Source organism: Grus americana, chromosome 20, assembly GCF_028858705.1.
Source record: "Grus americana isolate bGruAme1 chromosome 20, bGruAme1.mat, whole genome shotgun sequence".
In the NCBI taxonomy this organism is placed as follows: domain Eukaryota; kingdom Metazoa; phylum Chordata; class Aves; order Gruiformes; family Gruidae; genus Grus; species Grus americana.
Window position 1 is genome coordinate 858764 of NC_072871.1, and position 16773 is coordinate 875536.

The 16773-nt window shown below is 57.3% G+C and overlaps 2 protein-coding genes across 5 annotated transcripts; one reads left to right on the forward strand and one right to left on the reverse strand.

The window, feature by feature from the left end:
- The first annotated feature begins 534 nt into the window (after window positions 1–534).
- LOC129215400 (ectonucleoside triphosphate diphosphohydrolase 8-like) lies at window positions 535–6724 on the forward strand. 4 transcript variants are annotated; one of them, XM_054848394.1, is made up of 10 exons: window positions 535–805; window positions 968–1089; window positions 1775–1892; window positions 2513–2663; window positions 3209–3368; window positions 3497–3727; window positions 4732–4995; window positions 5386–5496; window positions 5764–5901; window positions 6292–6722. In XM_054848394.1, exons 2-10 carry the CDS (start codon window positions 985–987, stop codon window positions 6499–6501), a joined length of 1488 nt encoding a protein of 495 aa, XP_054704369.1. In that variant the 5' UTR covers window positions 535–805; window positions 968–984; the 3' UTR covers window positions 6502–6722. The 4 variants fall into 4 exon arrangements, with proteins under 4 accessions (XP_054704369.1, XP_054704368.1, XP_054704370.1 ...); XM_054848393.1 differs by having other exon boundaries at window positions 535–1089; window positions 6292–6721; XM_054848395.1 differs by lacking the exons at window positions 535–805; window positions 968–1089 and adding an exon at window positions 2355–2429 and having other exon boundaries at window positions 6292–6723.
- A 941-nt stretch (window positions 6725–7665) lies between these two features.
- Window positions 7666–16571, reverse strand: LOC129215403 (ectonucleoside triphosphate diphosphohydrolase 8-like). Its single transcript, XM_054848398.1, has 9 exons — window positions 16445–16571; window positions 15470–15587; window positions 14795–14945; window positions 13575–13734; window positions 12501–12734; window positions 11197–11469; window positions 10093–10203; window positions 9280–9417; window positions 7666–9036 (listed from the first exon to the last, which is right to left on the reverse strand). Exons 1-9 carry the CDS (start codon window positions 16565–16567, stop codon window positions 8854–8856), a joined length of 1491 nt encoding a protein of 496 aa, XP_054704373.1. The 5' UTR covers window positions 16568–16571; the 3' UTR covers window positions 7666–8853.
- Window positions 16572–16773: the final 202 nt, after the last annotated feature.

A 16773-nucleotide genomic window follows, 5' to 3' on the forward strand; every position in this document is an offset into this window, starting at 1 on the left:
CAGGCAGAGCCAGGCTGGCAGAGGGGCCCAGGACAGAAGCAGGAGGGACCTAGCAGGTGGATACCTGTCCTCATGGCAGGGGACCAATCTCTGTGGCCAGGAACTCATCCCCACAGCTGGGGAGCCATCTATCTCCATGGCCAAGGACCTGTCCCCCCGGTCAGGGACCCGATCCCACAGCCAGGGACCCATCCTCACAGCCAGGGATCCACCTGTCCCCATGTCCAGGGTCCCATCTGTCCCCAGAGCCAGCGACCTGTCCCCACAGCCAGGGACCCATCCCCATGGCCAGCGACTCAACTGTCCCCATGGCCAGGGACCTGTGCCCACATCCAGCGTCCCATCCCCCCGGGGCGGTGCGGGCAGAGGTGCAGGCAGGCCGGCTGCTGCCCTGGTGCAGGCAGTGGCTGCCACCGAGCGTCCCCGCCCCCCGGTTCGCTCCCGCCCCGGGCTGGCCGGGGGAACAACCCGGACATCCGAGACAGCACAGGCATCACTTTCGCTTTGCATCGCTCCGCGGGGCTGGGTGCAGGCAGGGCAGGGCAGGCAGGGCCGGCAGGGCTGCCCTGAGGCCGTGCCTGGGGGGATAGGCAGAGGGAGCAGCGGGTTCTGCCCGGCTCGGGGCAGCTGCACCCGAGGAAGGAGGGGGGCTCCTGGCACAGGGTACGGTGGGGGGCCAGCCGAGACCGCAGCCACCCCATCCCCGAGGGCCAGACGCTTTCCTGGACAGGAGCTGCCAGTGGGCCAGGGCCCAGGTTCACCCCGCTCGTCCTGGGGCATTGCTCTGCTGCTGGCCGAGGGGCAGGTTCGTGGTCTCCGCGCCCGGCTGCTCCGTGTCCTAGGGGGGCATTTAGGGAAAGTGCAGTCCCCGAGCTGCTGGGAGAAGGGGACCCCGGCAGGAGCTGGAGAGACGGGGCAGGAGCAGGTGGGTTGGGGCTGCCTTTGCAAAGACCATCCCTCCCCACAGCCCCTGGCCTGCTCAGGATGGCGGGCAGAAGCTTGGCGGCTGTGCTGGCAGTGCTGGGGGTGGCCATCTTCCTCCTGGTCCTGACCCCAGTGAAGGATGTTGCCCTTCCAACAAGGAACAAAGTAGGTGCCCAGTGGGACCTGGGGGAGCCCGGGAATGACCACCAGCCCCTTTCCACCTCTCATCCTTCCATCAGCCCTGCCTTCGTCTCTGCTTGCGAGTCTTTCCATAATCTGCACAGCTTTTCAGGGCTTAACCTAATCAAGGTAGCACTGGGCAGATCATCCACCCCCCCTGCAAACCATGGTCTTGGCTCCTTGTTAAGGACAGGAGAGAGAAGAGCAGCCCTTCTCCCGGGGCTGCTCCATTTTCCACCCCAGACACTTTCTCTTCTCCATTTTCAGCCATCCACAGCACATGATGGGTTTACATGTTTCTCTCTCCTGTTGCTTTCTGCTGGCTTTTGCAGACTTAAAAAATAGTCAGGGTTTGTGACCCTTGCCACTCCTGAAGGTCCAGGAGCAGCTTTGGCAGCCTGAGCCCTTTGGGACACGCTTGGATGTCTCCCTGCCCTGCAAATCGCCCTGGCTGACCTGCACATCTTCCCTTTCTGAGCTGTAATTCCCTTGAATGGCTAAATCAGAGGAAGTAGAGGTGGAGTGGGGCTGGTAAAGGGAGGTTGGATGTGCAAACCTGTCCTGCTCTCATTGATGCATGGGAGGTGAGAGCAGAAGCTCTCAGAACCCTCCCAGACACTTGGTGCAGCCCTGAGCGTGCTGTGACCCCATGTCCCCTCTGCCTCCACAGTATGGTCTGGTGTTCGACGCCGGCTCCACGCACACAGCCCTCTACATCTACCAATGGCCTGCGGACAAGGAGAATGGCACCGGCATCGTCTCCCAGGTGGAGGTCTGCTCCGTGTCCGGTGAGTGTGCTGGGGTGTGCGCATCCCTCTCCCACAGCCTCCTGGGTTGCTGTCCCAGACTCTCACAGCATCATCGGTGATCTGAATCTTTGAGCCTGGGGATAGTTTGCACCTTAGGGAGCCCTATGGTAATGGGGGGATCCAGCGGTGGGTAAGGAATTTGGCCACCAGTTAGCACGGTTCCTGGAGCCAGCCCTGTCTTGCTGGTGGTTGTGCATCAACTTGCAGCTTGGGATGCTGGATGTGCAGAGTTTGCTTCTTCTCCCATGCAACCGCTTCCTTGGCTCTTCTTCCCACAACATCTCTTTACAGCTTCTTTCATAACGTGTGGCTTCAGGTTCCCACAGGGTCTCCTAAAACCTGTGCAGAAGTCCCTAAACATTACTGGGTTTCTGCTGGTTTTTTGTATGCAATTTCTAACTGCTCTTTGCACCAGAAGTTTTCTTTTTGGTATTTGTACAGCACCAAAGACAGTCTTGGGCTGTGACTAGGACATCTGGGTATTGCTGAGGGGATCCAGAGAGCTCCCTGGGCCAGGTGAATGGGTGGACATGTCCCCCGCTGCCCTTTTCCTCCTGGGTGGCTCTGAGCATGCCCCATCACAGGGTGCCCTCTTGCAGGACCCGGCATCTCCAGCTACGCAGACAACCCAGCTGGGGCTGGAGCCAGCCTGAAGCCCTGCCTGGACAAGGCCATGAAGATCGTCCCAGCAGAGCAGCAGCGGCAGACCCCCACCTACTTGGGGGCCACAGCAGGCATGCGGCTGCTGAGGTACTGGCACTGCCTGGAGCCGACCACCTCCCACCCCTTCCCCACCGCATGGTTCTGCATCGTAGCCAGCGCAGGGGGCTGGGACGGGGCCGGGGGGCACAGGGGGCCGGGGGGCACAGGGGGCTGCTGCTGCCCGGGCAGGTCATGGTGATGGGCAGAGCACCCATGTCTGCGGTCTGCCAGGGCGCCCAAGAGAGTGGCTCGCCGTGCCCGCGGGGAAACCCCCAGCCCCCTCCAGCAGCAGCCGGGCAGCAGCCCCAGAGGTGGATCAACCTCCTGTGCCAGACTGCGTTGACCTCCCCGCATGCTCAGGCAGAGCCCGCAGGCAGCATTTGTGGGGAGACTCCCAACGCAGCGGTTGAAGGATCTGGCAGCTTGCAGGAGAGCTGGCCGCGGGCAGGGCAGCGATGGAGGGGGATGTGCCCCGTCCCTGAGCAGGCCCGCTCCTTGCAGGAGACGGCAGCCTCTTGCTGTCAGCCCTGCGCCAAAAGCTCCCCAGCCGCTGCCGCCTCCACCGCACGGTACTTGTCTTCTTCCCTCGGCAGGGAGCAGAACAGCACCAAGGCCGAGCAGGTCTTTGCCGAGGTGGCCAAGGCCATTGGCGAGTACCCTGTGGACTTCCGCGGAGCTCGGATCCTCACGGGAAATGAGGAGGGCTCCTTTGGCTGGATCACCGTCAACTACCTGCTGGAGACCCTCGTGAAGGTGTGGGCTGGGGGGGGTGGGCAGAGGGGGTCCCACTTCCCTGCTGAGCTGTGGTCTAGGCTGGGAAGCCAATATCCCCCTGGTTGCCCTGAGCTGGGTCCCCGTGGGTAACTCCCGGTGCTGGGCAGTGCTCCGTCACAGGTGAGCGGACCCACCCGCCAGCAGAGGACGTGGTCGGAGCTCTGGACCTTGGTGGGGCTTCAACCCAGATCACGTTCCTTCCTGGGACCACCATTGATGACAGCACCACAAGAGCCCTCCTCAGGCTGTACGGGACCAACTACTCCATTTACACCCACAGCTACCTCTGCTATGGGCAAAAGCAAGCCCTGAAGATGCTGATGGCATCCTTACACCAGGTAACTGCCTCCAGCCTTGTGCTTCTCCACCGCAGCCTGAGCCCCTATCCCACTGAGCTGGGCAGGCAGCACCCTGTGATGGCTGTGGGATGGCTGCTGGGCTCAGTGCCCTTGTGCAAACCCCAGCGAGGATGGTGGATACGACAGGGCCACCATGGCAGGAGCCATCCCAGGGGTGTCCCAAAAGAAGGGCAGGATTGAGCCAAGATGGAGATGGACATCCCAAAGCAGGATGCGCTGCCGGGATGGTGGGTGCCTGGGGCCCTTGTCCCAGGGCCATCTTGCCCACCAGATCTCCATCCCATTCCTGATGGAGGGGCTGTGCCTGTTACTGGAGGCTGGAAGGACCCAACTGTGGAGGAGGGAACATGCTGCGTGCTGGGAGGTTGGGGGAGACCCAGCAGGATTCTTTTAGCACCAGTCTGGTAACCAAGAAGTTGGTTTTATGGGAAGAAACCTGCATAGGCTGGTCTTCAGCAGCAGACACTGGGCATGGGAGAGTGAAGGGAGGTGTCGTTGCTGCACGGGGGGACCCTCATGTCCATAGCTTGGCTGTGGGGTGAGGGCTCAGCGCCGGCTTGTGCTGGTTGGAATGGGCAAAACACCACATCCAGAGTGAAAAGCACCACATCCAGAGAGAAATCAGTGTCCGTTCTGGTTGTACTTAAATGGCTTCTCAGCCTTGGCTGTCCCCTGAGTCTGGTGAGCCTACAAACGAAGAGTGGGGACAAAATGGGTCCACGCTCAGCACAGGGTGCAAACCCCCAAGGCCTTGGGCATGCGTCTGTCACTGTAGCTGATCCCTGACCAGCATGGTTGTGCTATGCTTGTCCCTACAATTCTGTGCATGCACCCCATGGACAAAAACCCATGGGTGGTGCGGCCAGCATGCAACTGTCCTGCATCTGGGTGTGGGAAAAGGTGTTGTACCTGTGGGCTGTTTCTGTCCTTTCCATCCTCACCCTCAGTGTCAGGGCGAAGCTAATGGCTCCCACTCTCTCCAGGGCAGCCCGTCTCCCCAGCAGGTATCGCACCCCTGCTACCCCAAGGGATACCAGGAGACCATCACCACCGCAGACCTCTATGACAGTCCCTGTGTCCATGCACCAAGCACACCCAGCCCTGCACAGAACATCACGGTGACGGGGACGGGGGACCCAGCAGCGTGCAGCACCGCCGTCCAGAAACTCTTCAACTTCACCTGCGGGGCCAACAGGACGTGCGGGTTCAATGGGGTTTATCAGCCGCCCGTGCGGGGACAGTTCTTCGTAAGGAGCCTCCGTCCCCATGGCTGGGGGTGGGGGGTGTGGGGTTTGGGGCACCAGAGGCTGGCCAAGACCCTGGGGAAGCTGCTGTAGGAGAAAAGTCTGAATAGTGCCAGCCCTGAAAACTGGGATGTGACCGACGCATGGAGATGTGCAGGGCACTCACCAGCTTGCCAGGCAGACCCTGACCTCTGCTGTCACAGCACCAGTCTCTTTCGGAGTGGGGAGCAGTGCCAGGGCTCCCTCACCGCAGGTTGGCAGGCATCACCCCGGGGTGCTGATTGGAGAGGTGACCTTAGGGACCCTTGCAGAGCACCCAGAGGGAGGGGCAGGGAGGTGGCAGGGCCCTGGGTGCTTCACTAACCTGATGCCTTTGGTCTTAAACACCCACAGGCCTTTTCGGGGCTTTATCACAACCTTCACTTTCTGAACCTGACTGGAGGGCAGTCCCTGAGCTCAGCCAATGCCACCATCTGGCAATTCTGCACCAGCAGCTGGGAGAAGGTGAGATCCTGCCTAGGAGATGCCAGCCCCTGCCTGAGGGCTCATCCACAGCCTGTCTTCTGCTGTGCAGATGGCAGCTGGAGGTTGCTGGGAGGAGCATGAAGATCTCTGTGCAGAGAGAGATATGAGAGAGCAGCCTGCAGCCTCCCGGGTGCTCCTTGCTCCCCAAGCCCAGGCACTCTCAGGTCTTTGCTCCCGGCTGTGCCGTGGGTGCACTGAGCACTGCTCCATGCTGGCATCCCCCCCCTTGCTCCTCTACCTCTGCAGGTGCAGAAGGACTTCCCCACCATGAACAGAACCCACCTCCGTGATGCCTGCGCAGCCAATTCCTACACCCTCACCCTTCTCCTGCGGGGCTACAAATTCAACCACAAGACATGGCTCAACATCCACTTTGTCCGGCAGGTAGGAAAGCACCTGGCAGATGCAAGCTTCCATGCTTTGTGCCGTGAAATGGCTCGCACCCACTCTGCCCCTTCCCCTGCCCTGCTGGGGTGGGGGATCAGGAGATATGGGGACAGCACGGTCCCCTGCCCATGCCCTGGGCAGTGAGAAGGACCAATTAAGCAGCTCACGAGTTACACTCACAGGCACCTGCTGGGACATCTGCCTTGGGCCACTGATGCTCTCCCCCAGCTTATCTCACTAATGGGGTACCTGCAGCCCAAGATGTGCACAGATACGGTGACTGTGGAGCAGGACCTGGGGGTGCATCAGCAAATGTGTCCTCTAGCTCTCCATCTTGCAAGGTACTTTGCAGCCCTTCACATCCCTCTTTCTTCTCTGTGTGCACAGGTCACCAATGTAGACGTGGGTTGGACTCTGGGCTACATGCTCAATCTCACCAACATGATTCCCTCAGAGAGTCCCCAGAGAGTCGTAGGGCTCCAGAGAAGCAACTGGATAGCAGCCACAGTTTTACTGGCCATCATGCTCATCCTCATCTTCTGCCTGCTCACAGTCATATGCTTCCAGAAAAAACACTCTGGCTATGAGAATCTCTAGCAGCACTGCCTCCAGAAGCTGCCGAAGCCACTTAGTCCTGCTGCCATGCTTGTGCAAGGAGCTGCAGACCGGGGAATCACTTCCATGTGTCCAGGAGCTGTGAACTTGTGATGTGGGGCACCTGCGTCCTGGCCTGGTGAGCTGGAACCAGCACAGGCTTTAAAAAAATCCTCCCTGTAGCTGTGTGCAGTCTGGTTTTCCTTTCCCCTCACTCCTGGCTGGAGATGCTCTAGGAGGGAGGGCATGGACATGTGGGGCAGGGGCTCATTGCTGAGGCCATGGGGCTCACAGTGATGTGGGGTGACTGGAGATGGTGGGACCAGTGGGTCAGGGAAGAGAGAAGGGGGGTCTGACAGCAACTGGTTACAGCCTGCAGCAGACACCCCATGTGGGGCAGATGTGTCCTGCCCCATCCCAGGGCTACAGCCTGCATCATCCATGGCCACTGAGTGCGTGGTCAAACCCTGGAAGAGGCTTCCTGGAGAGGTGGTCAATGCCCCACACCTATAAGGATTTAAGAGGCATTTGGACAATTCCCCTAATAACATGCTTTAACTTTTGGTCAGCCCTGAAGTGGTGAGGCAATTGGACTGGATGGTCACTGTAGGTCCCTTCCAACTGAAAATATCCCATCCTATCCCATCCTATCCTATCCCATCCTATCCCATCCTATCCTATCCTATCCTATCCCATCCTATCCCATCCTATCCCATCCTATCCTATCCCATCCTATCCCCTCCCCTCCCGTCCCATCCTATCCTATCCTATCCCATCCTATCCCATCCTATCCTATCCCATCCTATCCCCTCCTATCCTATCCCATCCTATCCCATGCCAGACAGAGGGGCAGTGGCAGCAGGGCTATGGGGGAAGCTGGCCTGGTAGATGGGACTTGGGCTCTGCCCAGGAGTGGGAAGCCCTGTGAGGTGGGGGATGGCAGCAGGCCCCTGCTCTCCTGCATGAGGTTCCTCTCTGGTCTGGCTGCACGCCGTGTCGGTGCCAGGCAGACATCTCGCCTTCCCTTTCCAGCACACAGGGCTATTTGGGAATGCTGCTGAGACATGTCAGGGGCAGCTCCTGGGGCCCCCCTTACTTTTTTGGGGAGTCCCACTGGCAGCCAGTGGAATGGTGAGGTGAGACACCCAGCTCTCAGAAGGAAAAGGCCTGTCCTCGTGCCCTGCTGGCTCCTCTCCGAGGTCTGGCAGATGCTGTGAGGTCTCCAGAGGCATCTCCTGTAGCACTGAGTGATGTTGACTCTCCCCTCAATTTCCATCATCATCAACCAGCCCTTACCTGGGAGACAGAAACAATGACATCATAACTGTTTAGGAACAACCATTTGCTGCCTTTTACACAGTTTATTTGGATGATGAAAGCTTCAAGACGCCTGCCTTTCTGCAGAGACACCAAAGGTCAGCTCCTTGCTGCCAGGAGGCAAATAGCAAGATGAATCATCCACAGGGCAGGTAACAAATGAGCTGAACCAAAGGCAAAGGCAAGGGCGCAGTCATGGGTAGGACCCAGCTCAGCCATGTGTGCAGGGTCAGGGCAGGACTTGCATCTTGGTGGAGTCTGAGTCTGACACCCATGGCATCCAGGCCTTCTGCTGGTGGGACAATGTTGTCTCCAGGAAGACACAGGAATATTGATCCTTTTATCCCAGAAGAAAAGGAAGATGATGAGATGAGTTGAGTTGAGATGAGATGAGATGATGGACCCTCCAGGGAGACATGGACCATGCTTCTGGCTTTGGATGCTCAATTTGCCTTCTGGCTCCAAGACCATCAGATAAGCCCAAATGATACACCATCAGGAGAGCCCACTGGGGTACTGCAGAGCCTTGCATGCCCTCGCACTGGCTGACCTGGCAGGGACCTGCATGGCTGTTGGTGACTATGGTCAGACCCAGCATTGCATGAAGCACCCTGTCACCAAGTATCTGTGGCCGTGCACTAACAGTCTGGCACTCAGGGAGCTCTTCCACAGCCAGGTTGGCTCTCCACAGCCCCACATGCCAACCGGTGAGATGGAGGCCTGATCTGTAATAGGCATAGTGGTGTAAGGAGGCAGATAGGCATGTCTGGGGTTTCTGTGGTGTGTAGGCTGATCCCAGCAGGTCTCCACAGGAGTGGAGCTCCTCTGGAAACCTCACATGGTGCCTATCTGCGTGTTGGGGACAGTCCCGTGGGAGGCCAGCCCTTGGTTCTTCAGTGCTGTAGAGGTTAACGTGCTCAGCATTGTTGAACCGGTCTCAGGCTGCCAGTGCTGCTGGCAGAAGTGCAGGGGACAGCAATCCAGACAGCCCTCCAGCCCCAATGTGCTCCTGCTGCGCTCCGAAATGCAGCCAGGCTCCTACACCCACGAGAGCAGGAGCAGGGCAGCAAGTCCCAAGGCAAGGGTGAGGATGATGAAGGCGATGGCCACAGCCCACAGGGAAGGAACATGCCCTTTCAGCTGTGCCGGAGCCTCTGCCGGGATCATGTTGGTGAGGTTCAGCATGTACCCCAGCGTCCAGCCAACGTCGGCACTCCCCGCCTGCCCAAGGAAAGAGGGGACAATGAGTCAGCCCTGCAGGAAAGCCCCACCGATGACGCAGGGCCACCTACTCCTGCTCGGCTCAAACCGGGTGCAGTGGCTGGCCCCCACCCAGTGCCATGCGGGGATGGGGGGCAGGCAGGGCTTTCTGCACGATGGCCCTCATGGAGGCCCGGCGTGGGAAGCTGGCTCTTCTCCCAGCGCTGCCTCTACTCCTGCCCACAGGCTGGGTTTGCTGCCTACCTTCATCTGGAAGAATATGTTGTTCCAGCTGGTCTCGTTGAACTTGTAGGCATCGAGGAGGAGTGTGAGGATGTAGTTGGCGTTGGCGCAGTACTTAGGCAGTCGCTCAGGATTCTCTTCAGGGTAGCTTGAAGACAGCTGAGGTGGGGACATATTTGGAGAAGAAGGGAAGTTACTTGCAGGCAATTTCCATGCAGGGACAGTGTTCTGATGACTGCTGCATGAGGGGCAATGGCTCCACAGCCACCAGCATTCAGAAGAAGACTCCTGGACCAGGCAGGTATTTTAGACCTGTCCACACAGGTCTGTCCTGTAGGTATTTTAGACCTGTCTTCCTCCTTTGAGGAGGATTTACTGTCTATGTGGAAACAGAGAGACATATTGGAGTTACTCCTGCCCCAGATTCTCCCATCTCAGCCTTCCCATGCAAGGGGCTCCTTGGTGGTCCTACCACTCCCCTTGGCCTTATCCATCCCCATTTGACTCCTCCCCAGAGTGGTGTCAGCAGCTGGCTCCCCTCTCGCCATCCTCCAGGGCTCCAGCCCCACCTCGATCCCCAGCTCCTGTGCTGGTGAGGAGATTTTGCTGCCTTCACCTGCCCTGGTTGCCCCTTTCCCAATGTTGCATGTGCAACAAGGGTCGGTGCAGGACTGTCCTGGTTCCCTCGCAGAGCTCAGGGATGGCTCCACTGTGTTGGGCATGGTTCAGCAATCAGAGAGCCTTGCCCTGGGGGGGTTCCTACTCCTCTTCCCCCACCCCAGGAGCCCTTTGCCTGTGAAGCTTCCCCACAGCTTCCCATCACGGGGAACATACATCTTCCCAGCTTCTTGTGCAGAAATCCTTGATGTTCTCCCTGACAGTGGCCAGTGACTGCCCCTCGGTCAGGTTGAGAAACTTGAAGTTATAGTAGAAGGCAGAGAAGGCCTGAAAGGCAATAGACAGAAATGCTGTTGAGTTACAGTGGGGAACCCCCCAGGCAGCTGCCCCCATCTCCCTGGAAGCCAGAGGTGGGCTTTGTCCTTCACTGGGTTTGTCCCACCCCTGCATAGTCCCAGGGCATCGCTGTCCCATGTCCCAGGAGAGATGATGGGCTGGGGGTGCAGGTGCTGCAGCAGCCCATGGAGCCCATGGAGCACAGGCAGAGCCTTGCCTGAGGGCTGCTGGCTAAGCTTTTCTTTTTAATTGAAAACTTGGTTTTCAACTAAGCACCTGTTTTATTAACACGGTCCCATTTGGAGAGCTGGCTGTGTGGTTTCGGCTGATACAGTTAATTTTCTTGCTAGCAGCTGGTATAGTGCTGTGTTTTGGGTAATGTTGATAACACACTAATATTGTTGTTGCCCAGCAGCCAAGGACTTTTCAGCTTCTCACACTGCCCTGCCAATGAGAAGGTGGGGGGGACCAAGAAGCCAGGAGGGAACACAGCCAGGACAGCTGACTCAAACTGATCAAAGGGACATTCCATACCATATGACGTCATGCTCCGTATAGAATTGAGGGGTGAGCTGGGAGACGGCGCAGCTCAGGAACTAACTGAGCGTCTACTCTGGTGTGGTGTGCATCACTTGTTTTGCTATTATTATTGTTATTATTGCTATTGTTATTATTATCTTCCTTTTCTGCCCTATTAAACTGCCTTTATCTCAACGCACGAGTTTTAGCTTTTTCTTTTCAATTCTCTCCCACATCCCACTGTGGGGGGAGGAGTGAGCGAACGGCTGTGTGGTTGTTTTAGCTGTCGGCAGGGTTAAACCACGCCACCGGAGAACCAGACAATCCTGATGTGTTCTGGGGCAGTGGTAATTTGGGTGCTTCTTTTTCCATTCTGCTGCGGGGAGGTGACAGTGCCACGCAGGGATGCCACAGCACCCAGGGACACACTCTGCTGGGGAGGTGGGAGAACAGGATTTGCCTTACAATGAACTGCCCGCGGACCGGGGGCTGGTAGACGCCATCGAAGGTGCAGTCCTGGCTCTGGCCGCATGCCGAGAAGTTGAACAGCTTCCTGACGGCAGCCAGGCACCCGCTGGCATCACCCCTGCCCTCCAGGGTCACGTTCTTGTTGTCAAGGGTCAGGCGTGGGTCGCTCCGGTTCGTGCAGGGGCTGGTGCGGAAGGAAGACAGCAAGACGGTTTCATTGTAGTCTTTCGGGTAGCAAGGGTGATCGACTTGCATGCTGGAGGACGACTCCTGGGAACAGGAAAATGGCAGGCTGCAGCCTCCTCCAAACCCTCTTGGCAGGCACACTGGGCTGCAGGGCTCACCCAGTGCTCTCCCCAAAGCCACGGGTGCTGGCATCTCCCACCTCCTCACCAGGGAAAGACCCTCCTGCTGCTTAACCCTGGTCTTGTTGGCCGTCTGCAGTCCCAGTCTGAGCTCCACGCTACTTCTCACTCTGCTTTGTCTCATTCCCTCTCCCGCGGAGGCAGCCCAATTTCAGGGGCCTAGCACGCCTCTCCCCTGGCCAGCAGGACCACAGTCTGGAGCATGCGAAGCCCTCTCCACCCCAGCTCTAGCTGTGTCTCTAGCTCCAGCCCCAGACAGGGACACCACCTGGGACCCTCCTGGCTGTGCAGCATGAGCAAACCCTTCTGGCTCGCCAAGGCTGCTCCTCTTGATAAGGTGCAACTCCATGAAGACCCTCTTCCCCTCTGACCTTCCAAAAAATGGCCTGAGAAAGAGCTCTGGTTCACTTTGCTCAGGTCTGTGCCATCACAGAGTAGTTGAGGTTTGGGGAGCTATAGGGGTACCTGTGCCAACCCCCTCCTTAAAGCATGACCAACTAGATCAGGTTGCTCAGACTCTTGTCCTGTCAAGTTCTCACTATCTCCAGGGATGATGACTCCGCAGCATTTCTGGGCCCTATTCCGATATTTGACCACCCCTATTGGAAAAAAGTTTTCTCCTGCATTTGGTCAGAAACTCCCATGTTCCACACATTGCCTCTTGCCCTGTCACTTTGCACCTCTGGTCCTGCCTTTTCTGTGCCCTGTACAAGGCAGCTGTTTACAGCCAGAATATTTCTCCTGAGCCACCACTTCTGACACTTCCCATGCTCCTCTCCATGTCTGCCTACCCATGCTCCAGGGAGCCTGTACCCGCTCTCAGTCCCCGCTGAAGCCTCTCTGGAAGAGCATTGCCTGTTCTTAATTTATGCATTAACAACTCTGTGGTTGGTATCATGAGAGCAGAGTCCAATTACCCCCCAGTTCCCCTCTCACCGCAATTAATTCCTTTGCCAGTCGCTTCAGCATCTCGTTCTGCCCGTAGCAGAGGTAGCTGTGTGTGTAGATGTTGTAGTTAAACCCGTACAGCATGAACTCAGATGCTTCATTCCAGTTTGTCACTGAACCTTCAGGCATAAAGCTGATTTGAGTGGATGCTCCTCCAAGATCCAGTGCCCCAAAAATGTTGGCTGCCTCTGGACGAACCCACGTGTGTGTTTTGGGGGAGTACTGCCAAGGCACACAGGAGAGGAAGAGGAGAAGTACACGGCTGGGCTTACTCACCCTGAGCAAAATTCTCATCCCATTGAAGGCAACAGGGTTTTGTTACTAAAGTAAACGGTTATTCAACCAAATTATTTCTGTATGTGAGACCCCGCTGCCTTCCCTGCTCAACCAGCCTGGCCATTTATCAGAGCCTGAAAAAACAGAGATTGAACAGCCTGATGGTCGAGATGTGCCAACGTGCTGCGGGCTCACGTGGCTCTGAGCCACAGGTCCCCAGACCGAAGTGCTGGTGGGGACCTGGCTCGGATGGGCTGCCCTTGCTGAAGAGCAGGCTGCAGAGGTGCTGGTGCAAGGGGAAGGATGGAAATCCTCCAACAGCCTGCACAGGAGCCTGATGGAGCCGGCACCGCTCTGAGCTGTGGCAGTGCTGGAATAGAGGGTGGCAGGAAAGAGGTTTGGTTCGGGCTTCCTTCAGACTGGCACATTGGACTAAAACTGGGGCCTCGCAGCCCCAAACGGAGATGGACCTTCCCAGGGCAGCGAGACAAAGCCCAGCAGGAGCAAACGGTCCCCACTGGGCTGCACGGCAGATCTCACTGTCCCCAAGAGACCCTGTGTCCATATGGTGCCGAGATGTGCCCTTAGCTCCTAACAGGGACACCCCCATTCCTGATTTCTCCCTCCTCTTTCACTGTAGGCAAGCCAGAGGATAACTGGCTGCTCCCCCTAGGTCATTCCCAAAAGCCGTTAACCCAGACCCTTCCTTCTGTGCTAAACAAGCTTAAGAAAAATCAGAAAAACTGTATTAGCAAAGAAGGAATAGGTGTTTCACCCTTCTCCCACCTTTGTGAAGGAGTCCAGCAGGTAGTTGATGGTGATCCAGCCGTAAGCCCCCTCCTCCTCTCCTGTAAGGATTCGAGCCCCTTTGAAAGCCACGGGGTACTGTCGCATGGTTTTAGCAACTGTGGCCAAGATGTGGTCTGCGGCTGAGCTGTTCTGTTCCCTAAGAAGGACTCAAAGCTCAGGACACATACCCAGCTACACCAATACTACAGATGAAACACAAGGAAACACTGTTTTTTTTCCCTGTTCCACATACTCCATTTTTTTGCAACAAGCAGTTTGTGTGAAATGATGTTTCCTGCTACAGAACTTGTCAAAGCTGCTCGTACAGCATAAACCCCAGCTGTCTAGACTTGGCATCACAAATCTAGGAGCAATATCAATCTCTTCCACTCCAGTGCAGTGATCCCGGTCACACAGAGGTTTGTCAGGCCACCCTTCCCTACCCAAGTATCTTCATAGTGCTGGAGGCCAGAGGGGATTGTGCTGCAAAACCCAGGTTTGAACATCACCCACTGACTGCACCAAAGCCAGGGCTGCCTGCTGAGCTCGAGTGGGTCTGTGGGAAGGTGCCAGCCTGGTTTCAGACCTCTGAGTGGGGGAAGATGTCTTGGGGCCACTGGCATGTGCTTGCTCTCTGAAGCGAGTAACCTCCAGGCTGTGACCCGGCTCCTTCCCAGGGAAGGGGTCTGATTGACAGATTACAGAATTAATGTTAGATATCTGCAACCATAAAACCAAGAACCATGAAATGAAGGTTGACATTTTAGGAGAGCTAACAGGGAGTGGTGAAAGGTAAGGGCAGGTCCCGCAACTCTGCCCCGTTCCCAACCAGCACCCATCCATCTAGGCAGATGGCACATCCCCTGGTGGCATCTCATCTCCTTTAGCTTTAAGAGATAATGAAGAGCAAACAAAGAGCTCTGAAAAGCATTTCTTGCTTCGAACTGCACATGCAGCCCCCTCCTGGGATGTGGGGTCCCAGGATGCCAACAGACACCTCAGAGCAGCCTCTCTGCCCCAGGGCCAGTCGCTCAGGACAGCTCAGCCACCCATGTGTCCCCACTGAGCTGCCTTCTCCCCACTCCCCAGTCACTTGCTCATGGCAGCATGAGAGCTGGGAGCTCCTGGCAGCCTGGCCCAGGCAGGACATGGTGTCCTGGCAGCAGCTGCTTGCAGCTCGGTCACTGCTCCGTCACCCCCATGCCCCACAGCAATACCTCAGTAGCCTCATGCCTGCTGTTGCTCCGAGATAAGCTGGGGCATCCCTCTGTTTTGCAGCAGGAATGACCTTCAGGGCTTTATCCAGGCATTCTCTTAGGGAATCACCAGCTTTCGGGGGATCGTTGGCATAGCTCGATATGCCTAGCCCTGGAAGAGAGTCAGGCTGGGACAGGCTGAGGGGAATGGCTGGGGACAGGGATGTAGGAGCAAGAGGACATGGGGCAGCGAGTTCTGTCACCTCTTAGCAACAAAGGGTGCTTTGTCAGGGTCCCCATGTCCCTGAGACCTGACTGACCCATGCTTACATTCCTCTCCTGTGGCTCCCCCACCTCTCCCATGCTTTCGGCAGTGTCCCCAGCCCTATTGACGAGACCTTCCCCAGCCAGGACAGCAGCTTGGGCAGCTGGGGCAGTCCAAGGTGGAGGAGTGAAAATCCAGAGCAACACCAAGGTGCTTCAGTCCCACCAAGCGTATGAACACTACATGGTGCTGAGTGCCCTCCAACCATGGCACGAAGCCAGTGCGGAGTCAGGGACCTCCCTGCCTGCAGGCAGCTCTCCCGATGGACAGAGCTGCCCAGCGTGGGCAGGACAGCAAGAGGGAGGCCAGGTCGTCCCACCCTCCACAGGAACATGCAGGCAGCACTGAGCCCATGGCACTGGGATACTGACCCTGGACATCACAGGACAAGGTCTGGCTGACCACACCAGTGTCATTCTCCTTGTCTGAATCCCACTCGTAGACAAACAGAGAAGTGTGGGATGAGCCCGCATCAAACACCATCCCATACTGGAAGGAAAAACCAAGACATCGCACTGTCAGGAGCAGCGGCAGCCTGCCCCTGGCCTCGCCATGGCCCTGCCAGGGTCGTGGGGCCAGAGGATGCCCAAAAAGCACCTCTCTGAGGCACAGCTACCTGCGCCATGGCAGAGCAGAGCGGTGACAGTGTGCTTGGTTGTTTCCTCATGCTTTCAAATTTTCTTTCTTGGTTACATACCTTTTGTGTCTATGTTGGCCCCACCTTGGGGCAGCAACTCCAGTGCTCTCTGCTACCCCCGTGGCTGCACCCAGCCTGGGAAGGGACTGGCAGGGCCCACCAGCCCCAGCCGAGGAGCACCCAGCCCTGTGCTGCTCCCCCAGGAAGCCCTCCACCTCACCCTGAAACCATTCCAACCCTCTTCCAGCAGCCAGGGTGGGATGCCAAGCTGCAGGGGAGTGACGGGAAGGAGCTGCAATGCTTGTGCTGTCGTGTGAGCAGGTTAGGACAGACTAGTGGGAGCTGGCAGGGACAAAGGCCATGTGGAGGTGTATCGCCCTGCGGTGCAGTGCCCTGGGAGGGCAGAGGGAGCAGGGCAGGGCTTTGCCCTACCCATCTGCTCCAAGGTAATCTCCTCAAAATACTTCAAGTGCATAGCATGGTACCTAGTTGCAGAGGAGGCTTCCCTCCCGGACTTTGAGGTGGTCCAGCTGTATTTCTTCTGCCTGCATCTTGAGATGGGAAGGAAACACCCACCCAGCTGCTACAAGGCAGTTCCTACCGACCCCCCGCTTCACTCCTAACCCTGAAGATAAGCCATTGTCTCTGAGCACCTGCCCAAGGTGTCTGGTCTCTGCAGCGGTGTTTGGGAATCCTCTTTTGGGCTCACCTTGACCATGGGTGGCAGGGTGACATCTTCAATCTTCACCAGGCTGAGAACAAGGGCAATGATGGAGAATGCAACCAGCACCCCGACAATGGCAGTGGTGAAGTGCTTCTTGTTATCAAACATTGCGGTGAAGGTTCCTGCAAACCCAAACACAGGAGGAATGTGGTTGGACACAGCCAGCTGGGAACAGCACTGGTCAGTGAGAATGGCAAGGAGATCAGCTCAGAAATCCTGGTGGATAATCAGATCTTTCCCTGGGAAAAGCAATATTAGGATAAAATAGAGAGGGGTGTGGAGGAAAGAGGGGGTGGGTTGCCCAGCAGCCTGGC